General features: G+C 55.8%; 3 protein-coding genes across 6 annotated transcripts in view; 2 read left to right on the top strand and 1 right to left on the bottom strand.

Annotated features, from left to right (window-relative positions):
• LOC311583278 (uncharacterized protein) overlaps positions 1-2,662 on the top strand; it is a 41,259-nt gene extending 38,597 nt beyond the window's left edge. Inside the window, exon 3 of the mRNA XM_084756696.1 lies at positions 1,895-2,662. The gene's annotated coding sequence lies outside the window, so the exon portion shown is untranslated. The remainder of the gene's footprint in view (positions 1-1,894) is intronic.
• OVOL1 (ovo like transcriptional repressor 1) lies at positions 1,350-13,319 on the bottom strand. Its single transcript, XM_084756757.1, has 4 exons — positions 13,186-13,319; positions 5,915-6,132; positions 3,703-3,892; positions 1,350-3,462 (listed from the first exon to the last, which is right to left on the bottom strand). Exons 1-4 carry the CDS (start codon positions 13,283-13,285, stop codon positions 3,167-3,169), a joined length of 804 nt encoding a protein of 267 aa, XP_084612883.1. The 5' UTR covers positions 13,286-13,319; the 3' UTR covers positions 1,350-3,166.
• A 155-nt stretch (positions 13,320-13,474) lies between these two features.
• Positions 13,475-25,684, top strand: AP5B1 (adaptor related protein complex 5 subunit beta 1). 4 transcript variants are annotated; one of them, XM_084756630.1, is made up of 3 exons: positions 13,475-13,615; positions 22,811-22,982; positions 23,092-25,684. In XM_084756630.1, exons 2-3 carry the CDS (start codon positions 22,833-22,835, stop codon positions 25,585-25,587), a joined length of 2,646 nt encoding a protein of 881 aa, XP_084612756.1. In that variant the 5' UTR covers positions 13,475-13,615; positions 22,811-22,832; the 3' UTR covers positions 25,588-25,684. The 4 variants fall into 4 exon arrangements, with proteins under 4 accessions (XP_084612756.1, XP_084612755.1, XP_084612754.1 ...); XM_084756629.1 differs by lacking the exon at positions 13,475-13,615 and adding an exon at positions 14,744-14,903; XM_084756628.1 differs by lacking the exon at positions 13,475-13,615 and adding an exon at positions 21,260-22,418.
• Positions 25,685-25,733: the final 49 nt, after the last annotated feature.

Below are 25,733 nucleotides of genomic sequence, written 5' to 3'. Positions count from 1 at the left end.
CTTTTCACTCTGTCTGCTCACCAATATTTCCATCCGGATCTGCCAGCTCAGGGATGCCTGATAGATCTGGGAGTCATGGCCTCCGTTCACAGCAAATAGCTGAGTTTCAGGCCCTGGTTTCTCCCAATAATCCTGCCACCTGCCCAGACTAGCCTCCAATATATCCTCCTGCCTCAGACTCCAAGTGCTAGGATTATGGGTGTGTTGCACTATGTCCAGCTGAGACCACACTTCTAAGATTGCGTTGTCTTTTTTAGCGGGGAGCCCACATCTCCTTATTAACATAATGAACTCTGCCTAAAGTGCACCATCATGTAGTTCTCTGTCAGCAGTGTGCAGGGGCTTCTTGGCACAAACCAGATCAGGCTAAGTGACACTAACCTGACCCTACTCCTAGTTGTGAGACTACCCTTTACTGGTGTTGGGGACAGTGACAGACTCTACTGGAGGCTGGCTGGAGAAGTAGGTGAGGTCATCTGTGAAAAGTGCTTCCAGTGTGCCAGGGACCAACAAATGCTGTGTGTGTGCTCACCCTTAGGATCTCACTGGAAATGATACTTTGTGTCCAGTCTCTGGGGATGTGGCTCCTTTCCCTTTGGTCCAACCCTGGCAAAGTGCCCCAAGGTTAGGGCAAGAAGTGCCCCAAGTGTTTAACAGGGGCTGGAGGCCCTAAACCCACTGGACAGATGAAGAAATCCCAAGAGAGGGCCCATGCTGCCACCTTAGAGCAGAGCAGGCTGCACTGGAGTCAGGAGACGCCGACCACCTGAGACCCAGCTGTTCCCTCCTCTCGCTGGGGCAAATTATTATTATTATTATTATTATTATTATTATTATTATTATTATTATTATTATTATTATTCCACCTGAGACCCAGCTGCTCCCTCCTCTCACTGGGGCAAATTATTATTGTTGTTGTTGTTGTTATTGGAGACAGGGTTTCTCTGTGTAGCCTTGGCTGTCCTGGACTCCCTTCGTAGACCAGGCTGGCCTCAGACTCACAAAGATCTACCTGCTTCTGCCTCCAGAGTGCTGGGATTACAGGCATGTGCCACAGTGCCCAGCTGGGGCAAGTTCTTTTTTGTTATTTCGAGACTTGGTTTCACATCACCACCCAACTTGTTGAGTAGCCAAGACTGATCTCCAACTTGGTCAGCCTTCTGTGTAAGAGACTGTGGGTATGTCTTACAATCCCCAGATCAATCTCTAGATCAGGCTAGCCTCAAACTTAGAAATCCACCTGCCTCTCTTGTCTCCTGAGTCCTGAGATTAAAGATCTTTGTCACCATGCCCCATCTTAGGTCAGGGTCTTGTCTTGACGAACACCCAGGCAACTGAGAAGGGAAAGGTTTGGCAAGAAGAAGCAGGTGTTTTAATGAATTTCTCTGCATGAAGGAAAAAGAGGTCCAAGAGGAAAACACAAACAACAAAACCCCAGAAATACAGAAAATCTTCTCACTTCACTAGTTGAATGGTAGCTTATAAAACAAGACAGACTACACAAAGCTTATGATGGTCCCAGACTGGCAATGAGCTTATGGACACGGAGGTGTAAACACCGTGCTTCCTGACATGGTGGTTTTTACATACAGAACTTAAGAGTACAGCAGCCCAGACACACTAAGGAAAGATGAAGCAAGTGCTCAGATCAGTCCATACCTAGTTCAGAGATTCCTTCCTCTTGAGTGAGCCTGAGGCTGGGGTCAGATCCTGGGTTTGTGTGCACACTGCACCAAGAAGGCATGTGGGGTGGGGGGGGGCATTCAGGGACATCCCAGCCTCCTATGTCCTGGGTCTGTCCTGGGGGTCTGACCCTCAACTTCTGCAGGCTGGCTATAACTCCTGGACCCACGACACATTCCTTTGACCTACAACCCTCTCCTGGTCTCAGCAGGGTACCCAGACACACCAGTGGACAACACTCTCTTAGAGAAGCCACTCAGCCCAAAGGCACTTGGAAAACAGAAAGAAGACGTTGTCTGATCCTCCGACAGGCTCCCTCCCGAAGGTTCTGGTATGTGGATTATTATTCTGTCTCAAATTTTGCTGCTGGTCAAGATTTTTTTGACTTAGCAAGAAAAAAGCGGAGACTCCCAGCCCGTTCCTGTCCCCGTCTTAGCCCTTCAGGTGGTGGACTTGGACTTAGTATCAAATTGCCGTCCCTCTGGTTGAAGGGTCCCAGCAGAATCCACTACAGCCTCGGGCTACACCCAGTCATTTGTCATCAGGCTTAGCAGGAAAACTGGGGCCCTGACAAGGATGTGGAAGGAAGTGGAGCCAGGGAGGGAAGAGCGAGGTGAGGCACTGTCCCCAGGAAGGACAGGACAACAGTCCATCTTCTCGGCAGGGCAGGAGGAAGGTCTGTAATGGAACATCGCAGGGAACAGGATGGGTCTGCAGAACTACCCCGGAACCAAGGCACAGAGGAGGTTTGAAATGTCCAGGATAAATAGAACCAATGTGGGTGGAGAAAAAGCCAGCTCCACCCCTTAAAAAAAAAAGTCTTACTGTGGGCACCAAAAATATATTAATATCTGTACATTTGTCATCTTAAAAAAAAAAAAAGGATAGAAAACCTCCTTGGCACCTTGTGGTTGGTTTCTTAAGAATGAGGTGATAATGTGGAAAGGCCATGAGTGCACATGCACACGTGACTAAGTCACACTTAAAGCAGTGTGATGACACATACACAAGCACGCAAATGGCTGTTCACATGTGGGCCTCGGATGAAAGGCAGAGAGCCCTGGGAACCCTGAGAGTTAGCCCTGCAGGCACGCGGGCTGCCGCCAGCCCCTCCCCCACCACGGTTGTCCACAGGGATGCTCTTTGCTGGTGTCTTGACTCTGCTGTCCATGGAGATCCGTTGTCCACCTTGTACTCAGGATCCCCTGTCAACACAACTAAAGTTCTGCTGCAGGGAAACAGGGCCAGTCTCTATCAGCAGCTGGCTTTAATCACTTGGCCTCACCCCTGCCCCACACAGGCACCCATGGTCCCGAGGTCAGAGTGGACTCTGCCTGAAAGACAGACTTCCAACAGGGACAAGTCCGTGCCCGACTGTGCAGGTGCGCCTGGCGGTGCGGTGTGAGAGCCCCGGTGCCGAGCACTGGTGTGCAGGCAAGAGGCTACAGGAAGGGATCTTGGTCCTTCCTGGGGCCTGCGCTGCTCAGAGGTGGGGGCTGCCCTGCAGCAGGGAAGTGACTGTGTTCTGCAGGGCAACGGCCACTTTCTTGGAGGTCTTGCGCAGTAGTGGGCTGTCGGGGTGGTGTTCCTTGAGGTGCAGGACGTGACCCTCCTGGCTCTCGGACGTGCAGCCACACTCCTCACACACGTAGAGCTTGGCCCGGCGCTCCTTGTACGCGTACTTCTGCTGCACACCGTGGATCTTCTTGAGGTGAGACTCCAGAGAGCAGCGCTGCGTGAAGGCCTTGTCGCACAGGCTGCACTTGTAGGGCCGCACACCTGCAGAATACAGGGTCAGCGTCAGGACCTGACCGAGACCACAGAGCCTGACTGAAGGAAGCAGCCACGCTTCCTTGGTCCTGAAAGGTCAGGACACCTGACTGGCAAAGGGACCGACAAGGCTACGTTGCCTAATGCCAGTTTCTTGAGTCAAGAGTCTTGTTGGTGACAGGTGAATTCAGGACTCTGCCCTAAGCTCCTGGGTACGCCTGCAGGTCCCTCCCTCCAGACTTTACTTACCGGTGTGGGTTCGGACATGTCTCTTGAGGTCAAAGGTGTCATTGAAGCCCTTCCCGCAGTATGTGCAGAGGTGTCTCTTGACGTCATTGTGGCACTTCATGTGTCGGTTCAGCATGCGCTGGTAGGTGAAGGCCTTCTGGCAGATGTGACAGGTAAACAGGTCTCCGTTTGGACTGTCCCCCAAGGTCACCTGTGAGTGGAGACATTACTCGTGGCAGCTATCTGGAAATCAGGACTACAGGCTGGCACATGTGCCGGCCCCTTCCATCCATCCCCACAACACCCTCAAGAAAAGCAGGCCCGCCCTCCAGAGAGCATAGCCTGTGGCATGTGTTAAGAGGGCTGCCAAGAGCCTCTGGCTAGTAGTCCAACCTCCTACGGGCTTCCCCAAACCCCTTTTTTGAGGCTGTCATCTGAACTTCTGATCCTCCTGCCTTTACCTTCCAAGTGCTGGGGTTGCAGGCGTGTGCCTCATGCCAGTCTCTGTGGGGCTGAGGGGTGAGCTCAGGCCTCTGTGTGTAAAAGGCAAGCGCTCTGTCCACTGAGCTGGATCTCCAGCTTGGAAATAGGTTTCTTTGTTTGCTTGTTGTTTCGAGACAGGGTTTCTCTGTGTAGCCTCGGCTGTCCTGGACTCGCTTTGTAGAGCAGGCTGGCCTCGAACTCACAGCGGTCCACCTGACTCTGCCTCCTGAGTGCTGGGATTAAAGGCGTGCACCACCACGCCCGGCCCCATCTTTTTTTTTTTTTTTTAATTATGGGAAACTTCACATGTATGCAGTGGTAGAAGGACTAATGTCATGGTCCATGTGTGTCGTCCAGGGCAACTCTTGCCCCGTACCCACCCCCTCCTGTTCTTGTCCCCATCCTATGAAGCAATCCCTGGTGCTGCCACCACGTACTGTTTACAGTAGCGGCAGCAACATTCTAAATGTGACCGCAAAGATGTGGCCAGGTTCATGTCCAGTGAATGCCTAGGCTCTGTCAGGGGCCTGCCACTGGCCGTTCCCCATGAGACCCTGGGCACTGCCATACCACACTTGCATTTGGCACCCCTCCCTCTATCCTGCCCTTGTCACTCTGGGGAATTCCCGGTCTCCTGTCAGTTACGATCCTTTGGAGCAGGACCTAGTCCTCCGTGTGCCCTGTTCTCCCATCCTGTGCTCTGCTCTCCCTATCTGGAGGGGTCTGAGGGGCAGAGGGAAGGCTGAGTGCTGCCTGCAAGGTCAGGAGAGCCCTAGTGACCAATCACAGCCTCTCTTGGTGGTGTTGTGCTCTGCCCCCCATTGTTCACCCCAGGTCTTTGCAGGTCCTAAGCGAAGGGACTCTTTCCTGCTGTACCTGGTCTCCTGGCAGGAAGGGTGGCCCTAGAGGATTTCCCTTCCGCTAGATCTCTGTTGGCAGGTGCTCCCAGGCCCTGGGGCTTTTGGGAGAACGGACCCAGCCAGGGTAGCTGGCTGCTTCCTCTCCTCGGTAACAGGCCATCCCGACTGCCTCACGAGGTGCTACTGAGCATGAGTGAGGGGAGGAGAAGGGCTGCCCCTGCCCTGTGCACAGCCTGGTCAGTCACACTGCCATAAGCCAATATGCCAACGCTAATTACTCCTCTGCAAGTTGCAACTGGGCCTGGCTCTAGCTCTTCACCTTGCGACCCCAAGTAAAAGGGTGGCTGGCCTGTCTCTTGTGGCCGGAAACGGGACTAGATCATTCGCTGATCTACACGCTAAAGGGTTAGATGGCTTCACTTCCCTTCTCCTTTCCTCCATGGGCTCCTGCTAAGTGGGTCTCTGCAAAAGTTGAAATCCAGGACTCAGATTGCTCCCTCCTGTGTCATGTCTGTGGGTTAGACATGGGTCTCTACGCATGCTCCTGGGCTTCATGCTGCCTCCTGTGTCATGTCTGTGGGTTAGACATGGGTCCCTACGCATGCTCCTGGGCTTCATGCTCCCTCCTGTGTCATGTCTGTGGGTTAGACATGGGTCTCTACGCATGCTCCTGGGCTTCATGCTGCCTCCTGTGTCATGTCTGTGGGTTAGACATGGGTCTCTACGCATGCTCCTGGGCTTCATGCTGCCTCCTGTGTCATGTCTGTGGGTTAGACATGGGTCTCTACGCATGCTCCTGGGCTTCATGCTGCCTCCTGTGTCATGTCTGTGGGTTAGACATGGGTCTCTACGCATGCTCCTGGGCTTCAAGGCAGAATGAAAGTTTTTACCTTTATCTTGGTTCGTAGGAACCCCTGGTCTCTGCTCTGGGAATCTGTCAGGTGGCTCACATCTTCAGAGGGCAGCTGGGCCACCACGCAGGGTCCTGGGGCCACACTATAACTGGAGTCCCGAAGGCTCATGTCCAAGGCCAGGGAGCAAGAAGGGGGCTCGGCCACTGATGGCTCTGGCTCCTGGTAGGGCTGTGGTGGGCAGAAGCCCAGGCTGACTGGAAAGAGAAGAACGGGCAGGTGAGGGCTGGGTAGAGAACAGATCTACCGGGGTTTCAGGAAGATTCCCAAGCAAGGAGAAGGCTGGAATCTGCAGCCTCCCTTCCTCCAGTTGTAGGCATGTGGCAGAGCAGGGCGGGCCCCTAGGCCATCAGAGGCCGTACCTCCCTCCTGCCCCATTAAGGTAATTACAGGTGACGCCGGCCAAGAGCCACTGCCCCCTGAGTAACTTGTCTTAGCGGAACTGGGAGGACTGAGTTGCCCTGCCAACTATGCTGCAGTGTCTGCCTGCCCCACCTGGGCCAGTCGCTCTGGATTCCAGAATGTCCTTATTCTAAGGACAAAGGGCACCACTGAAGGCCCAGGCCAGGGAAAGCTCCTCCAGACTCTCCTGGTCCTTGAAGGGTCCTTGTCAGTCTGGACTCTTCTGGGGCTCTTCTATAGGCAGATCTTTGGGGGTTGGGTGGTCTTAGCCTTTCCTCCCTTGACCTGCTAATCCCTGCTACCGTAGCCCATCCGGACTCCTCGGCTCAGGCTGGGCACAGCTTTGTCAGCAAACAGGCCAGGTGGGTGGAGAGGGAGGAGGTCAGGGAGCAGCAGGTGGATGCTCGTAACAGTCTCTGGGCGCCCTGCCCAGCGCTTACACAACCCTCTCCCACTACGGGACCGCTCACTGTGGCAGTCAGGCTGGGCGCCCTCCGGCACTGCAGTGGCATCACCGATACCTGGCAGCCCTTTGACAAGGCCGCTCCCCTCAAAAAACACCTTGAACTAAACGGGCCAGGCCTGCAAGGCTGGGCTGGGACCCTGAGCTCTAGTCCTTGTAGGGCAGGCAAAGAAACACGGGCAATGAGTCTCAAGACCAACAGATCTGTGACAAGAAGTATAATTTTCCAATTAGTCTGTACAACCTAAGCTCTGTACTTTTTTTTTTTTTTTTTTTTTTTTTTTTGGTTTTTCGAGACAGGGTTTCTCTGTGTAACAGCCCTGGCTGTCCTGGACTCGGTTTGTAGATCAGGCTGGCCCCGAACTCAGAGATTCACCTGCCTCTGCCTCCCGAGTACTGGGATTAAAGGCGTGCGCCACCAGGCTGGGCTCTGTACTTTAAAACCCATAAATTAGGAAGTTTCCTAGTTTCAGAAAGAAAAATGAAGAGGAGGCCCGGGACAGGAAGGATGAATGAGTCCGACTGACTCAGACAGACTGGGACTTGAGGGCCTCAAGCCAGGCCCTCTGAGTACTATATTCCAAGCCAGAGGTGTCACCTGGGGGCAAGGACCCAGGCCCAGGCAATTGCCCTCACTTCTTCTGGGGGACCGCCAGGGCTGTGGGGGAAGGGAAATATAAAAGTACTTGAGTTTCGGGAGAGGCCCAGTTCTCGCCCCCTCAAAACACAACAAAGGTCTGACAGGGGAAGAATGCGCCTGCCTGCCGCCCAGAACCCGTTCTTCTAGCGCTGGCGTCCGTCTGTCCGGGGGGTGGGGGGCCCTTAATGAGCACCTCATTCCAGGAGTTGATTCACCAGCTCCTGCCCTGGCCTGGCACCTGAGCGGGCATCCCACCTCTCTCTGAGCCATGCTGACTAGTGCTGGGCTCAAGCTTTCAGAGCCCTGTCTGCCTATAGTGGGGCCTGCGTGACACCCAGGGCCAGGACCAGAGAGTGGGCTCAGAGGAGCAGTGGCTCTAGTACCCACTCACCTGACAGACTGTGGCTGAGTGTCTAAAACTAGATGACAGTTTCCCCTTTTCAACCCAAGTAGGGAAAAAACAGACATCGCTACCATCCTCAGTCTGTCCCTTAGGGTCGGTATGAGTGAGACTTTCGCAAGGCAACCGGGGCCACATGGCCTGGGTGTGGGATCAACAGCGAGTAGAGTGACAGCCTGTGAGGTGAGCTGTCACACTTGGCTCCTTGGCCTATGGAGGGAAGGCTGAGTCAGGAGATGAGGACCGCAGCCCATCGTAGAGGAGGAGCCCTTGCCCATCCTTCCTTCATCCCTCTACGCAGACCCGGAAAGGCTGCTAAGGACGGCCGTGAATGGATGGGCCACCCATGGCTGTCTCTACCTGGAGTCAAAGGCCAGTAAGACTGCCAGGGTGGGGACGTTTGCCTCAACTTACCCACCCCACCAAACCTGTCTCCCTGCCACCTCCACAAGTGTGTCTCTACTGGGACTGCACGCACAGGGAGTACTCGCCAGTGCGCCATCGGGCTGATCCCTAGTGTCACCCAATGGCAAGAGGCAAAACTGGTTGGGTCTTGCTGGTGCTCCTGTCCCCTAATTTGATGTTTCCGGGAGTGACCACTGTGGCTGCTACTCATTGCCCCCGCCCACAGCCACTGAGTGTGGCAAGGCCAACCCAGCTAAGCCCTCTCCCTCCTCCCCCCCGGGCTGGTAAGTTCTTACAGAGCTGGCCTGGAGCAGCAGAGCAGACCTGAAAAGGCCACCCATCCAATGGCCATCTACCACCATACCCCTTCACGGGCCTCCTTTCTTTCCACCACTGGCCCGAATACCAGACAGATTGCCAGCTCTTAGCCCATAAAAGGCCTCAAGACAGGAATCCCATGAAGCCTGATCCCTGACTTCTGGGGAGAGGTGTGGCTGCCCGAACTTGTGTGTCCCCAGCTGACCACATAGGTGCTGGTGTGTGCAAGTGAACCAACTGGGTTCTGCTCGTCTTGGGCTGGCTTTAGGATGCCTTGTACATGGATCTGGAAGGACTGCGTCCCCTGTGTTCAGCTCCCTCAGACCTGCAGGTCAGCTAGCAATTGCCTGAGAGGAGCAACCGCAGCCGACTAGCACACGCTGTTGCAGCGCCAGGACAGGCAGGCCTGTCTCTCAACCTTGTGTTGCCCTGCTATGTAAGTCAGCATTCTCAAGGCAAGATCTGTCCGTGTCCCATCCCCCCCCCAAGTCACCCCCACCCCCGCCCACCAGTTCCCAACTGCTTTCCTTTCATTTAGTGTCTGTGCTAAAGTTAGACAGAACTCTTGGCTCTCCCACCACGGGGCATGGCCCTGACCAGATGAGACCTGTATTTCCTGTGGCATCCTTCACCCTCTCACCCAGCAGCGGCCAGGGTCCACCTGCCTGTCATATGTTGCGTGCTGAAAAGGGACAATGATGCAAACACTGACATGGCTAAGCTGTGCTCCCTCTTCTCGCCAAGCCTGGAGCATTGTCGTCATCATCTTTTCTGGGACAGTTTGGCAGTTTCTGCCTTAGGACATCCAAGTTTGGGCAAGTATCTTAGCAGCTTGAGTGACAGTGTCTCTTCAGACAGGTGAGAATGCCAGCTGTTCTAGCCACTTGCCCTGGTTGGCTGACTGCTTTACTGCCCAGGACCCTCAGCAGCTGCTACAATGCTCTTGTAAGAAGTCCAGCCTCGGGGGCTGGGGAGATGGCTCAGCGGTTAAGAACACTGACTGCTCTTCCAGACGTCCTGAGTTCAATTCCCAGCAACCACTGGTGGCTCGCAACCATCTATCATGTGATCTGATGCATACTGTATACATAATAAATAAATCTTTAAAAAAGAAAGGAAGGAAGAAAGAAAGAAAGAAAAATAAGTCCAGCTTTCCCACACATGCTACATGAGCTAGGGGGCCACAGAGGGCATTTCAGCCAGTCCTACTCAGTCTGGCAAGAGCAGTTAGAGGCAAGCAGATCTATGAGTTGGAGGCCAGCCTGGTAAAAACAAAATGCCCAGCGTGGTGGCAAATGGCAAACAAACACTTGAAACCCCAGGTGGCAGAGGCAGGTAAGCGCTCTGTGAGTTCCAGGCCAGCCTGGTGTGAACTCTGGAACCACATAGCCAGGGCTACACAGTGAGACCCTATTTTCAAACAACAACAACAACAACAACAACAACAAGAGTGGTCAAAGTTCCTACAACTGTTTAGCACCTGTGACAGGCTGGGCCATGTTGTCTGACGGAAACCTGGGCCCTGCACCTCATCCTCGCTGGCCTGGACTTCAGCATGTTTGTTTCTTTGTTTGAGACTTTGTCTGGGATAGCCAGCCTGGCCTCGGCCTTGTTACTTGTCTAAGGCTGTCTTTGAACTCCAGATCCTGCTGCTGTCACCTTCCAGGCGCTGAGATGGCAGGTGTGTGCACCACGCCTAGCTCTGAGCTTTGGACATGTGCTGCCCCAACAGAGCAGCAAGACAGACTATTAGCTGAAGGGGAGGCTTGGAAGCAGGGGGGGCCTGGAATTCTCCTGGAGTTCCAGCTTTCACGCTCAGTCTGTCCCCAGGGCCCCTTCCTGACTGTGACTTCACTCAGCAAGGACCAGCCTTAGAGGAACTGCTGCACTGCTGTCACCTGAGCCCCTCCTCAGTACAGCACAGTAGAATTTACCCCCAGCTACAGGTGCCTGCTTCACCCTAAGAAAAACAAAAACAAAAAAACCTACCACCCTCGCCCGTCACCACAGAGTAAACAAACACACAACCGCATAGAGACTCCTGCACCAGGAGGGGTGGAGGGAGGGGAGAGGAGCCAAGCAACCCACTGCACTGTGCTGCTTCCAGTGGAGAACGAGGGTCTGTTGCTCACATGCCTGTCTTCCATTGCAGGCTACCGGCTCTCGGCTCTCTTCAGCAAAGCTGAAGGAAGGACGCCCGGCCCCAGGGCCAGCAGAAGACCATCTCAGAAGCTTGTGCGGGGAGGAAAGATGATGTGATTGTAAAGGGCAACTCCCAGGTCAGGCTTAGCGACCCAACATTCTCAATGTATGGTCAACTCTCCCCTCCAAGTGGTCTCCAGGATGCGCTAAGGGTCTCAGAGAGCCCTGGCAGGAAGGTCAGAACTCACACACTCCCGCTGGGAATGGGGTCACTGCTTAGCTGGTCAAAACGTGCCCCAAGAGTCTGTGAGGTAGGGTGACAGAAACGTGCCCAGCCAGCTCCTGGGGTCATGGTTGGCTGGTAATGGAATGGGCTCAGGCAGGAGACCAAGCACAGCCCCCGCACTCCAGCCTTCTGAAGCATCCAAGCATAGACTGAGACCGTTCCCTTTTTATTTCCAAAACTGTGGGAAAACTGGCTCCAATGGGGCCACCTAACTCACAGAAGAAAAATTAAGTCCTCTAACTTCTACCCACAGGACTTTGTCTTCACTCAGCCAATGAGACATTCTTACAAGAGCTTATTTTCCACCCTGGGCAATCCTAAGAGGCGGAGAAGCTACCTGCATGTCTGACCACCCAGAGACCTCTCCTATCTACGCCATGGGATGGGCCGTGGAGCCCATATCTCTGGTCTTTGTGCCCCTCAGACCTGTGCTAGGGAAATCTCTGGAACCCAAGGAGGTCTTAATGATTTGAACAAGCAGAATATCTTTTGTCCTTTGTTAAAAGTCAACATATGTGCTACTGACTGGGATGTGAAATAAAACTAAAAATAACAGCACCCTGAGCCTGGCTGAAGACACAGCTCACCTTTAACACAGTCCAAGTTCAGTTTATCAGATCCCAGGGAGCAGCTAAGCAGCAAGTCAAACACAGGTTGGGGAGGAGGAGGCTGGAGCAAGGAAGGGGCTGTGTCGCTCACCAGCCCTTCCGGTGGGAGGTGGAACACCGGGGACCGTTGGCCAGAACACTTAGCCAGGCAGAAATCACAAAATCCCAAGCCTACACCCCAGGTGAGGAGGAACCCTTCCCTTTTTGCCTCCTGTTCCTCCACGGTGGAGATCCTAGGAGGCCCACTCCCTGGTTTAAGAAGTCTTCACAGACCCGGGCGGTGGTGGCGCACGCCTTTAATCCCAGCACTCGGGAGGCAGAGGCAGGTGGATCTCTCTGAGTTCGAGGCCAGCCTGGTCTACAAAGTGAGTCCAGGACAGCCAAGGCTACACAGAGAAACCCTGTCTCAAAAAACCAAAAAAAAAAAAAAAAAAAAAGAAGTCTTCACAGTAGTGGTACAGCCCATTGAGAGAAGGTTAAGTTGTAAAACATCCTACCAGCCACTGGGTTCTGGCAGGTCTGGGACAAACTCACATTACACACAAGACTCCAATGGCTTATTCAAGAGGGAAACTGAGGCAAGAACCCACACAGGGGCCCCTCATTCACCACCCTCCTTTCCCCACTTTCTTAAAAGCCTGGGTGGTGCCAGAGAGCCTGCAGATCAAGGGTCAAAGTCGGTTGGTTAATTACCACCTCCCCCCCCCCCCACGGAGGCGCAGGGCAGTAAGCTATGCCCCACCCCCAAGGCTGGGGAGGGGGAGTTGAGAAGGCGCTTGCTTGCTTACTTGCTTGCTTGCCTCTCGACCTAGGATTGTGTTTTGGGACAGAAGGGGCAGAAGTGTCCTGGGGCTTTGGGGGGGGAAGATGCTGCTGGAGGAAGCGACAACTCCAGTTACTCATTCTAAATTGACGCACAGGCTTTCAAGGCCTCCTCCCTAAATAAACTAGGTACACCAGCTTCCTGGAGTCCGTATCTTAGGTGTGGGTGGGCTCCAGAACCACCTTTCGCCTAGTGTCCTCTGCAAGGCTGGACAGGGGTGGGATCCAACACTATGTCTCAAGGGCAAGCAAAGTGCATCAGGTGTATTTCCCAGCAGCTCCTGGACCAGCTGGAGTCCAGGGAAATTCGGTGGCCCTGAATCTCGACTCTCTTACTTCAACCCGACCAATGCTGTTGTGGAGGCGACTAAAACGCCAAGTTTTCCTTTACAATGTAGCCCAAGTCTCAGCGGAAACTCCAGCTCCTTTCCAGTCTCCCACCCTCCCCTCCAAAGTGGCAGCGCTCCAGTGCTTCTCTCCTGCCTCATGAAAGTCCGGGTTTTCTGGATTTACGACTCGAGAGCTGGGGGTCGCCGGAGCGGTGACACACCCCGCTGCGTCCCCTGCGGCGTGACGCGGGCAGACGTTCCCTGGCCTGAGAGCCGCAGAGCCTGGGTTTGGAGCCCCCTTCCCCCTACCCGCGTTCCTTCCGCGCTGGGGGTCGGCCTGCGGCGGCAATCGGCGTCCCCACGCGCCACTGACGGGCGCAGACCGCTGGTTCGTGCGCCCCGCCCTCCCGGTGCCCGGAGCCCGGGGCGCCTCACCTGGCACGTAGATCTCGCCGCGCTCCTCGTCCGGGAGCTCGCTCCAGTTCCGCTTGCACGTGGAGACGCATGGTTTCTTCACTAGGAACGCGCGGGGCATCTTCGATCCCTCCAAGCCAGGCGCGGTTGGCTCCCGTAAGTCGAGTCCCGGTGGTCCTCCCACCTTTTCTCCCACTGGATCGGGGCTGAGGCGCGGGAATAGCGACAGTTCAAAGAAGGAATCGCAGAGGCGTGCCCACGTTCTGAGAAAAGAGTGTTCCCAACTCCGCCGAAGATCACCGGTGCCCACAGAGCGGGTGCAGCCAGGTGCACCCGGACCGGAGAAGCGCCAAGTGAGCGTCTCTTGGCTCGACTGGCGTCCCCGCGGCTGCTCGAGAAGTCTTCAAGTGCGAGCTGGACGGACGGGTTCACGCTTTATTGGCTCGCGGCGGTATGTGTTGGTGGCTCGGGCGGGGGTGGGGTAGGGGTGTTGATCTGATCTAATTAGCTTGGAGTGGCCGAGAGAGCGATGGCGCATGCGTTGAGAAATAACGGTGACAACCCACCTATTTGTTACCTGTCGAACCGGTTTCCATTCCGCTGCGGGTGAGGTGGCCTCGCGGCCCAGGCGGGGTGGCCCGACGGGGCGGGGTTGGGGGACGGGCTCCGGTCCCCACACCCAGAAGCACCCTGCCTGCCCCGGACCTCCCCTGCCCGGCGTGCTCACATTTGCAAACTAGAGTTTCGGAGGGACGGGGCACGGAAAGGGAGGGGAGGGCAACGTTATTTGCACCGGCGCTGGCACACTCCGTGGGCGATGACATAAAACTCACCCAACAGGCCTGGACCCAGCCTGGCGCGCCCGGGGCGCCGGGAGAGGCACAAAGCCGCCAGGCCAGAACAGGCGGTTCGGGCCGAACCCAGCGGCTCGGGATCCTCAAGGCCAGGCTGAGCAATTCTTGGTTCAACGCAGAGGTATTTGCTGGGCACGAGCTTCCTGCGGGAAGGCACGCCAGGTGGCAGGAGCGTGTGGACCGGGAGGCTCCGACGCACCTGTGAATCCGAAGCTCGAGCCTGCCTTCCTGTTGTGCGGGTGTTCAAACTGCCCTGAGTCCAACCTAAGCGAGGCTGACACCTTGGCATATGAGCGGGCGCATTCGCCCAAACTCTCGTGGTCATAACAGCCGGATTTTGCGTCCCTAAAATCTGGAAGAGACTCTAGGATGAGGACTCCAGCTGAGGTCTGGCCCAGTCCTCTTTTGCCCGTTGGAGCCAGCGTCCTCCCTGTGTTCCGGGAGTTCAGCTACTCCGCATCCACCCTGCCGTATGCTTCTTCAGCATGCCTAGATGCCCCACCCCTATTGAACTGCCTGAGTGTGTTGCGTGGCCTTCATGAGCCACTTTACTGTGACACTTTGGCCGTGGCTGAGTTTCTTTTACTGGCTGACCTATTAAAGGCAGCGACGGGACCTGCAGTTAAAGGCTGCTAACATTTTAGACTCCAGAGCTCAGTGCACCTTTCCCACATAGCGTTAACCGTTTGCTGGAACAGAGTGAGGAAATTAGTCTGATAAATGAATTCGCACAGTTCAAAAGTCACAGGTGGAGACGGTTCGTACTTGTAATCCCAGCACGTGGAAGCTGAGGCAGGAAAACAGAGTTTAGAGGCCAGCCTAGGTTTCTTGGAGAAATCCTGTCTCTAGTGAAACAACAAGAGTCAAAAGAAATGATGTCAGAAGGTACTTGTTACCGAATGGGAAGACCAGAGTTCACCTCCCGGGGCCCTGTTCTCTGACCCATGCCACACCATGGACTCGGCGTGTGCTGGCGCACGCATCTCAGCACACATCTGCACCATAAGTAGGAGAGACAGTATGGACCCAGGCATTCAGGCTGCCGAGGGCATTTCAAAAGTGGGAGTGCTTGTCAAGACCCCATACATTTCCCCAGGATTTGGGGGAGCTCCCCTGGGTGGATTAGGGGGAGAGTACAATTTGGGGCAGCCCTGCAGAGACACCAGCCTCCTCCTCACAGCATGGGAAGTCTGACCAAGGGCCTTCTGTCTCTATGGCTGGAGAATCCTAACCCCCACGTGAGGGGTTTACTGGGAAGGGGAAATGACCCTTCTTAGCCATTTTAAGGGTTGTCACCCCCCCTGGATGTCCCAGGAGAGCTGCCTAACATAGTCTGCACTTCCCTCATCTGCCTTTCATTCTGATCTTGGACCTTGGTCTTCAGCTAACATTAATTGAGCACCTACTGTATGCTTATCTTTTTTTGTTTTGTTTTGTTGTTGTTGTTGTTGTTTTGTTTTTTTTGAGACAGGGTTTCTCTGTGTAGCCTTGGCTGTCCTGAACTCACTATGTAGACCAGATTGGCCTTGAACTCACAGTGATTCATCTGACTCTGCCTCCCAAGTGCTGGGATTAAAGGCCTGTGCCACCACACCCAGATTGTATGCTTATCTTTAGGAATAAATTCTGAGGGCAACATAGATTGTCTAGGAGGCAGTTGAACTTGGCCTTTCTTTCTTCCTTCCTTTCTTTCTTTCTTTCTTTCTTTTATCATTCTCCTTCTCTTCCTCCCCCTCTTCTCCTCCTCCTCCTCCTCCTTTCTCAAGACAGGGTTTCTCTGTAACCAGGTTAACCTTGTACTTAGAGATCCACCTGCCTCTGCCTCCCAAGTGCCCAATGCTGGGTGAGAGGGATGTATGTCCGGTTTGACGTACCTGTTTCTTATTTCACTCACTGTCTGACTTTCTTTTCCCCTCAGTGAAACGTCTTTTTCTGTTTTGTTTTGTTTTTTTTAAACACAGGGTCTCTGTATGTAGCCCTGTCTGTCCTGGATCTCTCTGTGTAGACCAGGCTGGCCTCGAACTCACAAGGATTTGCCTGCCTCAGATTCCCGTCTTTCATAGTATTTCTTGAGCTCTTTTGTAATGCCATCCCTTGGCGGGCAGTCCCCAGTAAATGAAGTGCCCAGGAGAGTTGATAGTGAAGTCTTCACAGGTGGCTCTGGACACAAAGCCAGGCTTTCTTATCAGAGAGCAGTTTAAATGTCCAGAAAGCCAGGTGGGGAACTAAAAAGGATGAAGCTGGCCAATCCAGTGTCTCTGCTGGTCCAGAGAGTCATAATGGACAGAGCAGGGTCCAGGAGAGACGACACTTCATGCTGTCTGTGTGAAGCCGCAGCTCCAGTGAGATGCTCTTATTTGTGGAATGAATCTCTACCCTTTTTTTTTTTTCTTGGTTTTTTGAGACAGGGTTTCTCTGTGTAGCCTTGGCTGTCCTGGACTCACTTTGCAGACCAGGCTGGTCTCGAACTCGCAGTGATCCACCTGCCTCTGCTTCCTGAGTGTAGTGATTAAAGACATGCGCCACCATGCCTGGCCACTTTTTTTTTTTTAAAGACAGTGTCTCTGTATTGGAGGTAGTAGTACACACCTTTAATCCCAGCACTTGCAAGTCAGAGGCAGGTGAATCTTTGTTTGAGGCCAGCCTGGTCTATGTAGTGAGTTCCAGGAGAGCCAGGCTATGTAGAGAGACTCTGTCTTGGAAAAAAAAGAAAAGAAAAGAAAAGAAAAAGGTAGGTTTCTCCCTGGACCTAGAACTCACGGTTTCAGTTAGACTGGCAGAGCGATGAGCTCCGGAGATCTGGCTGTCTCCATCCCCTGGCACAGGGTTACAGGTGTGCACCGGGCGCCAGGGGTCCAAACTCAGCTCCTCATGCTGGCTCAGCAAGTCTTTTCCCACTGAGCCACATGCTAGCCCAAGAGTGTCAAACAAAACACTCTTGTTAGTTGACCCATAGGTTGCCTGTGTGTGTGCGCTTTGGATCGTGGGCACCTTGGAGCTAGACAAGGTGTGGGCACTGTGAGGAGACACGTCTGCTCTCTTGCCATTTGCTAAAATACCACCCATCCCTGTCTCTTAATTCAGGTCCCAGATATTTCTGGGGATTTTACAGCACAAAGCAATAGGCCCGTGGAAGGGCCAGGTGATGTGCTGGTGGCAGGGTGGGGTTGCTGCGATCTGGGAGCCAGCTGGAGAAAGCAGCAAAGGGCCTAAGCCGGAGGAAAAGCTGCGACCAAGGCACATGATAAAGAACCAATCTAACGTGTGCACAAAACTCCCAACAGCTATGGTGGCTGGATGCTGAGAGGGCAGGACGCTGAGGGGTGGGCCATGACATGCCTTGTGATGTGCTAAGTGGAGTAGGGGCAGGGAGGTGGCAGTAAAGAGACCAGGGTCATGTTGGAGCTACTGTAATGGTCCAAGTAAGACATGGTGTGCTGAGTCACAGGGAAAACCAAGCCATGAGTCATGTGTCTTGAATGACATCACCTGTTGGTAGAGAAGACAAGAGGCTGAAGGGAAGTGGAGCCATAGCAGGCAGGGACCATGGTGCCCCATGCATACTTTCTGAAGATGGTGCTTGATTCCCATCCTAAGGAGCACGGGGACTTAGGAGGGCACTGGATAGTGGGAGAGTGTTTTAAACTGCTCCTTCCTGTTCCCATGGGAGTCCTTAGAAGGAGCCAGGATGGGATGGCAACAGGGAAGGAGACTGTGGAACCTGGAGTTTCAAAGCACAAAGGGTCATGGGAGATACATGCCGAGAAGACACAGGAAAAGAATCCAGCTGCAGTTGGTGCCTGTAGATCTGGGCCAAGTCACTTACCCTCTCAGGGCCTCAGTTTCCCCAGCTGCAATGTTGGGCTCCTAGCTGTAGCTGTTGCTTTGGTAGTTAAGAGATTCTGACTTTAGCTTGGGAAGCACAGCATCTCTGCAGTAGCCATAGCCTCTCAGAGCAGGCTAAAGGGCGCCTCTGCCAACCACGTGTGCACTTCCCCCTGCGCTCCCTCAGCTGAGACAGGTGCCACATAGTCCAGGCTGGCGTCGAACTCCCTGTGTGGCTGAGGATGATGTTGGACTTCTGGTCCTCCTGCCTTTGTCTCCAAAGTTCTGGGATTACCAGCCCGGGCCACCATACCCTGCCAAGCTGCCACTTTCCCAGTCTGGTTTGGTAACAGGCCTGTGGGGGGTAGGGCACCCCAGCCATAGAGCAAAAGGCTGGAGCCATAGGCAGAGGAGATGGGTTCAGCCATGGTCTGTGGGGTGCAGCTGGTTGCTCTTGGCAGGCAGCGGAGAGCCAGGTGAAGCACCACAGCGGCTGCAGTCCCCACAGGCCAGGCTGCATGGCTGGTTTGCAGTCTCCACATTCTTCCTGTCTCTGAGGTTGGAGCCATAAGACTCCAAGTGCCACAGCGCCACAGCCCCAAGTCACCGCCTCTCTCTTCCCACCCCTGGGTGCCACCTGAGCCAGGCCCCTGCTTCACCTGCTCCACGCCCTGCCATGGTCCCCCCACCATGTCTTCCTTCAACAGAGAGAGCACGGAGTGTGCTGGCCCTGAGGACCTGGCCTCCCTGCAGCTTCCCGGTGTGCTCACTCTCCCCCTCACCCCCCTCCCCCCCCAGCTCCTCACCAACTAGGAACTGGCTACCCTATTCGGGCTTCCAGCAAATCCCCTCATCCTAGAGCGGATGCCCCAGTTAAGCTCTTGTCCCCATTGTCACCGCTACCACCGGATGTTGTTATCTTTGTCTTATGTTTGTCATTGCCCTCCCCCCAGGACTAGGTTTTCTAGGATCCTGTTTGTTCTTACTGTTTGTATTATTTTTGTATGTATGCCTGTGTACTTACGAGTGTGTGGGGGCCAGGAGTCAGTCAGGTGTCTTCAATTGCTCTTCCTACATAACTTCTCTCTTTTTCTCTCCTTTTCCCCTCCCTCTTTCTTTCCTTCCTTCCTTCCTTCCTTCCTTCCTTCCTCCCCACCCCCAGGACATCTCACTGAACCCAGAGGTAATTGATTTGCCTGGACAGGCTGAGCTCCCAGGATCCTCCTGTCTCTGGCTCCTTGGCACTAGGATTATAGGTCCTTGCTGCCACACTCAGATTTTATGTGGGTGCTGGGATATTCAAACTAGGGTCCTCGTGTCTGTGCAGCAAGCACTTTACTGCCAGCCATCTCCCCAGCCCCAGGGGACCTTATTTACAAGACAGTTTTTTAAATGAATTATTTTAACATGGGGGGGGGGTGCTAGGCCTTGTACGTGCTAAGCAAACCCTCCACTGTTTTTTTTTCCTCTTAAACAGCATATTGATAAATTGGCCAAGTTGACCTTGATATCTGTAGACAAACCCTGAAGTTCCAATCCTTCTGCTCCAGTGTTTTTTGTTTTGTTTTTTGGTTTTTGTTTGTTTGTTTGTTTTTGTTCTTTCTAAACAGGTTTCTCTGTGTAGCCTTGGCTGTCCTGGACTCACTTTGTAGACCAGGCTGGCCTCGAACTCACAGCCATCTACCTGCCTCTGCCTCCCGAGTGCTGGGATTAAAGGCGTGCGCCACCATGGCCATCCCAACTAGTACCGTTTCTAATAGCTTTATGATCATCCATGTACCACAACATTCATCCTCACAAACCGTACAGTCCAGGGGCTTTAGCTTTTAGAACTTATACAGCCATCGCCCCTAAGTGGAGGATATTTTGTCTTAGTTTGGTTAATACTACTGTGATGAAACACCATGACCAAAAGCAAGCTGGGGAGGAGAGGGTTTATTTGGCTTACACGTCCACGTCATAGTCCATCCCTGAAGGAAGTCAGGGCAGGAACCTGGAGTCAGGAACTGATGCTGAGGCCTAGAGGAATGCTGCTAACTGCCTTGCTCCTCATGGCTTGCTCAGCCTGCTTTCTTCTAGTACTGAGGGCCACCAGCCCAGGGTGGTACCACCCACGAGGGACTGGGCCCTCCACCATCAATTACTAATTAAGGGAACGCCTTATAGCTGGATCTTAGGGAGGCATTTTCTCAACAGAGGTTCATTCCTTCCCTCCTTTTAGATAACTCCAACTTGTGTCAAGTTGACATAAAACCAGGCAGCACAGTTTTCATCCCTGCAAAGAAAACTCTGTGTACACTGGCAGCAACCCTCTGTCCCCCAACCCCTGCCCCGGCCCCCACCATGTTTTTGGTCCATGATGGACTCTTGTGACACTATAAGGATGGGTCGCTGTAGGTCAAGACGCAGGGCCACTCAAGAGCTCACTTTTCCTTTTTCCAGCCTAATGTCTAGGGTTTCCTCTGAACTCTGCTGCACAGGGAGGAGTGGAAGTGCAGAAGAGGAGGGAAAAGCTGAGGGCAAGGAATGGGAGCACTCCCGTCTCCTTACACCAGGCAGGCGACTCTCTCCACAGGGTCTGATGATGAGCTGAGGGCACTTCTCTTCTGGCCAGCCTGTCGCCAGGACAAAGCAAACATCACCTCTCATAGAGGACACTTGGGCAGGCAGATGAGAACAGGGCCCACTCAGGGCCCTCAAGAGAAGCTGAGGGTAGCAGGTGGGGCATGGAGCAGAAGCCCAGTCCTACTTACAAGAGGTCCTGTGGCTTTGTGCAAATGACTCCACCTTCTCTGGGCTCCTGAAAGTCGACGTGAGACAGGTACCCACCCTCAGTACCCAGAGTTGCCATGAGCCCTGGTGAGTTCAGGAAGACACATCCATCACAGTTCTGGAAACCACACATGCCACCTCAAAGAACCAAAGCCCAGGGAGGGTGGAGGTTGGCAGAGGCTGCAGCATCAGAAGCTTGGGACACAGCCAGAGTTGGACTCCCTGACCCCTGGAAGCCTCTCTCCCCAACTGTAACAGGATTTAATAATCCTTCTTGGCTCCGAGAGAGCTGGGAGACCGGACCTGCAGTTACCAGCGCCCTCTGGGCCTTAGACAGGGAAACCAGACAGGCTCCTACACCAACCTGTCTTCCCAGCCCAGGGGTGCTCTCACCCCAACCTCTTTCATCTTAGGCCTAATTAGCCAGGCGCCCCACCCCAAAGCTCCTTGGAAAGGAGTCATCACTCCCAATTTATAGATGGGGAAACTGAGGCACCTAGAGGGAAGTGGTTTAGAGCTGTCGCCTGTGAGTCAGCTGTGGAGCCAGAGCTCGGAGGAGACGAGACCAGTCTTCCAGCTGGACCTGCCCTTACCCCCACCCCCAACCCCACCCTATTCTCTCACTTCTTCTACCCCCTGCTCTGGGTGCCCCCGGCACTCTTCTTTTTAGAACTCTACCTCACCACTTTCATCTGTAGCAGGGTCAGGATGGGGTCGGGAGGAGCTTGGGCAGCTAAAAGGGAGAGGGACAAATTGCAAAAGGCCAGCTGTGGGGGCTCAGGTGTTTGATTCTCAAAGTGGCTAGCAGGAGGCCTTAGGGACAGTGGGATTTGGACGCCGTAAGTTCTGTGCCCTGGAAACTAGCGGGCCAATGAGCCCGGGTCTCCTGAGCCTCAGGTCCAGTTCCCGGGGCCGCTCCCAGTCTGGATCTAGCCCTCTGGACTCCGATAAAGGAGTGTGCACTACTTTATCTAGGTCTCTAGCAGCTCGGTCATGATAGGTGGGTGTGCTACGAGCTGAGTGACCATCCAGGCCCCTCCAGCACGCACAGCCAGAGCCAGGACCCGTTGTTTTTCGGCTTCGCTGCGTTTTAAGGTCCCGCCCCGCCCCGCCCGACCCCTGTTCATAATCCGTGTGTGGCTTCGGGCAAAGGTCAGCAGCTACCATCCATCCGGCTGCGACCCTGGCGCCGGCTCCTCGCCCCCAATCAGAGCGGGGTGTCTCCCCCACCCAACCCCCGCCCGTTCAGCGTCGAGGACGCCAAGCCAAGCCCTGCGGCGCCCGTCCGACTGGTCCCGCGGTCACCGGCGCCTTGCTCTTCCTGCTCTGCCCAGGGACTGCGCCCCGCGCGCCCCCCAGCGGCCGCCCGAACACCGGCACTCAACCAGCCGGACCGTGGCGCGCAGTCCCGGGAGCCGGACGGGGCGGGGCGGCACGGGGACGCGCTGGCGGCCTTCCCGATCTGCCCAAGCCGCTGTTCTGCTCCAGGGCCCCGGAACGTACTTCCACCGGGGAGCGGGCCGGCAACCCGGCCCACCAAACTCCGCCTCTGCCCGTGCCTGCGGCGGTTTCGGGGCAGGGGGCCTGCACGGCGAGACAGTTACTCAGAGCTGGCGAAACCGGCGAGTCGGCACCTGCCGGCCTGGCGGGCGTGGCAGGCGGAGGCTCCGTTACGCCCCGCCCCCTGGGCTCGCCCGGTCCCCGCCGCCCACGCGCCGAACGCCGCGCCCCGCCCCGGCCCGCGCCGCCAGCCTGCCAGCCCGGAAGGAGCCGACCGAGCGCCCGCGGCAGCTGACTCAAGCGGTGAGAGAGGCCGGCCCGTTACCACGGGCGCCAGGGGCCCGGGCGACGCTGTGGTTTCGGTGCCCTTCGTAGGCGGGCGGCTTAATGAGCTCTCCGCACGCACCTCCCGGGCACCCCCACCCTGATCGCTGTGGGCCCTATCCTGCGGGGACCTGGAGCTACTGCTTCGGGCCTCACCCCTGAAGTCTCCAGGGCTTTGCTGGGGTGGGGGGTGGGGGGTGGGGACGAAGGGACGTCTCCCCTGGAGTCTGCAAGACGGCCCTAGGGTGACAGCGGCCCCTCCGGGACGGTGGAGGACAGGGGCGCCCTCTGGCGGCCGTGAAGGCCTGCGCGTCCTCGCCGCCGTCTCCGCAGCCGAGAGCCTGAAACTCCCCTCTCTCTTCCCTCCGCAGAGAATTAAGTGGATGACTGACCATGGGGCCCCTGAGTCGTGAAGCCTGGGCCCAGCGCCTGGGGGCTTTCCGAGCCAGCCCATCGGCCTTCCTGGCAGGTGCGGAAGGTGAGGATTTGGGTCGTGACCTACTGAAGGACCTAAGGAGTGAAAAGCTAAGCGAGCCGACCAAGGTAGGTCCTGCCCGTGTCTCCTGCTGCCATGGCCCACACGGTTGCTTCCTACCGCTGCCTGCTTGCTGATGTTCATGAGTTCCTCTTAAATGCCCCCACCCCACTCCAGGTTTCCTTACTGACGCTGAGCTTGGAGTACTCTGACAAACTGTGGCCTGATGCACCTGCCGCGGAGGCTGCTGCCACCTCCTTGTTGGACACGCTCGTCCTCCTGCCCTCAAGACCTTCAGCTCTCCGGAGGCTCCTGTTGTTGGCGGCCACCACAGCCCTGGTGTCAGGAGGTGCTCTTGGACCCGCTTCAGGAGCTTCCTGCCGGCTCCTGCCCTTACTCCTTGGCTTAGCTTCAGGCCGAGACCTGGGACGCAGCTTTGGGACCGCCTCAGAACAGCGCCACCTACAGGCCACAGCGTGCGAGTGCCTCGGAGAACTTGAGCGTTGTAAGCCTGGGCTGCTGGCTGGCTCCCTGGGGATGCTGCGGAGCCTCCTAGGGCAAATGGGTCCCATCCAGCCCGTCAGCCTTCTGCTGGCCCTCGCTCTGCACGACGCCTTGCTCCTACAGTCCAGGTCTGGGGCTGGCCTACAAGGCCTACAAGGCCAGCTTGTGGATGGGGTCTCCTCCACTGGAACTTGTCTCTGGGACTGGACACTAGCTGAAGAATGGGATGCCCATCCGAAGCCCCAGGCGCCTGGCTGGCCCCCAGCTGAGGAGGAGGAGGAGGAGCGCGGCTTTCCAGTGCTGGAGCCTAGCCCTGGCGACACTCGAGAGCTGAAAGCTGCAGTGGCCCAGCTTCTGGACACTTCCTACCTGCTCACTCCTGTGGCTCAGGCTCAGCTTCTGTGGCTGTTGGGCTGGGCCCTTCGGGGTCTTCGGGGACAGCCGCCAGTGATTTTCAAGCCACAGCTAGTTCGGCTGCTGGGCACGGCACAGCTGACACTGTTGCACTCAGTCCTGTCTCTCAAGGCTGCCTTTGGTGAGGCCCTGTTCACTGCCCAGGATGAAGCTCTGTTGCTCCGCAGGCTCACCTTGGCAGCCCAGCACCCAGCCTTGCCCTCACCCACACACCTCTTTTACTTGCACTGCATTCTGAGCTTCCCTGAGAACTGTCCACTCGGCCCAGAAGGGGAAGAGGCTGCCCCCCTGCTGTTGGGGCCCCAGCTATGCCGGGGCCTCATGCCCAGTCTCCTGCATGACCCAATGGTCCTCCTGGCCCGCCTGCATTTGCTGTGTCTGCTCTGCGATGAAGACGAGGAAGAGGAGAAAGGCCAGGTTCAGGGCCCACAGTGGTACCTACAGGAGCTGCTGGCTGGCCTACGGCAGAGGGCAGCCCTGGATGGTGGTCCCCGGGCCCTGGCCACTCTCTGTTTTCAGGCCTCATACCTCGTCGCTAGCTGCATGGCTGGGCAAGCTACAGTTCGGACGTCCTTGATCCATGGACTGGCCCAGCTTTACCGAGCTCGACCTTCCCTGGCTCCCCACTTCGTGGACCTCTTAGATCAAGTCGGCCCTAGGCTGAGAGAGCCCCTCAGGGAGGTGTTGCAACACGAGGTGGTAGCCGGGCCAGGCGAGAAGGAAGCACTTTGCTGGCACCTGAGAATGCTGGCAAAGGTGGCAGAAGGAGATGCTCAGAGCGCCACCCTCAGCTTTCTACAGGCTGCAGCCGTGCACTGCACCGACTGGGGACTACAGCAGGCCTTACTGCGCGTGTGCCGAGCTCTGCTGCGGACTGGTGGGGGAGCCGCGCTGGCAGACTTGCTGCAGGTGCTGGCCAGACAGCTAGAGGGCGCTGATGGACGGGACCACGCCCGGCTGTACTACATCCTTTTGTCCCATTTGTCAAGTCCCAAGTTGGGGACGGCCCTGGGACCCTCCCTTGCTGTCCCTGCATTGGCCTCATCACTGGCAGCTGAGAACCAGGGCTTTGCATCAACACTGATGGTACAGGAGACCCTGGCTCCAATCCGTCTAACTGTGGGGCCTCAGAAGGCCAAAGGCCCTTGCCTGGTGCTGCGTCTGCAGGCGGAGGCACTGGAGACCCCTGTCTACTCTTTGGAGCTGCGCTTCCGCGTGGAAGGACAACTCTATGAGCCTTTGCAGGCTGTCCACATACCCTGTCTGCGTCCAGGATGGCCTGCCCATCTGCTGGACCTGCCCTTGCAACCCCGACGCCCAGCCCCTGCCAGCCTGCATGTCCGGGCCCTTTACACCACACCGGACGGCCTCACATGCCATGCCCACCTGCCCACCCTGTCTGTGAACTTCTCGGACATCTTCCTGCCTTTCCCCCAGCTCCCCAAGGGCTCTGAGCTGCGTTTCTTTGATGAGCTCTGGAACTCCTGCCTGCCGAAGGGTGTAGAAACTCGAGTGTGGTGTCCACTTGGGCCACGGGGCCTGGAGGCCTTGGTGTCCGAACACCTAGAGCCCTTTGTGGTGGTGGCTCAGCCCCCTACTACCTACCTCATAGCTGTCCGCCTGCCCCCTGGCTCCGTGCTGCTGCTGCGACTGGAGGCAGCTCAGGTGGATGGTGTGCCTGTGGCCGTGAGGACCGACGACTGGGCCATACTGCCCCTGGTTGGGAACTACCTCCGAGGGCTTGCGGCCCACTGAGTAGTGCCAGGTGGGACAGGACTTATGGCTGGTCCAAGAGATCGCCAAAGGAGCACACTCTCGTAGCTCCTGCCCCATAAAATCACATCCACTGACAGCTCTTGACTGGCTTGTTTTCTTTTGGACTCATGTTGGAAGCAGACTTC

Source organism: Acomys minous, assembly GCF_964271855.1.
Source record: "Acomys minous genome assembly, chromosome: 2".
Lineage (NCBI taxonomy): Eukaryota > Metazoa > Chordata > Mammalia > Rodentia > Muridae > Acomys > Acomys minous.
This window is presented reverse-complemented; position numbering and strand designations above follow the sequence as displayed.

Excerpts from the sequence above, each read along its gene's own strand:
- OVOL1 (XM_084756757.1), bottom strand. The coding sequence starts at position 13,285 with ATGCCCCGCGCGTTCCTAGTGAAGAAACCATGCGTCTCCACGTGCAAG. Across the intron at positions 6,133-13,185 it reads CGGCGAGATCTACGTGCCAG|TCAGCCTGGGCTTCTGCCCA; the intron begins GTGAGGCGCCCC and ends TTCTCTTTCCAG. Across the intron at positions 3,893-5,914 it reads TCCTACGAACCAAGATAAAG|GTGACCTTGGGGGACAGTCC; the intron begins GTAAAAACTTTC and ends CTCCACTCACAG.
- AP5B1 (XM_084756630.1), top strand. The coding sequence starts at position 22,833 with ATGGGGCCCCTGAGTCGTGAAGCCTGGGCCCAGCGCCTGGGGGCTTTC. Across the intron at positions 22,983-23,091 it reads AGCTAAGCGAGCCGACCAAG|GTTTCCTTACTGACGCTGAG; the intron begins GTAGGTCCTGCC and ends ACCCCACTCCAG.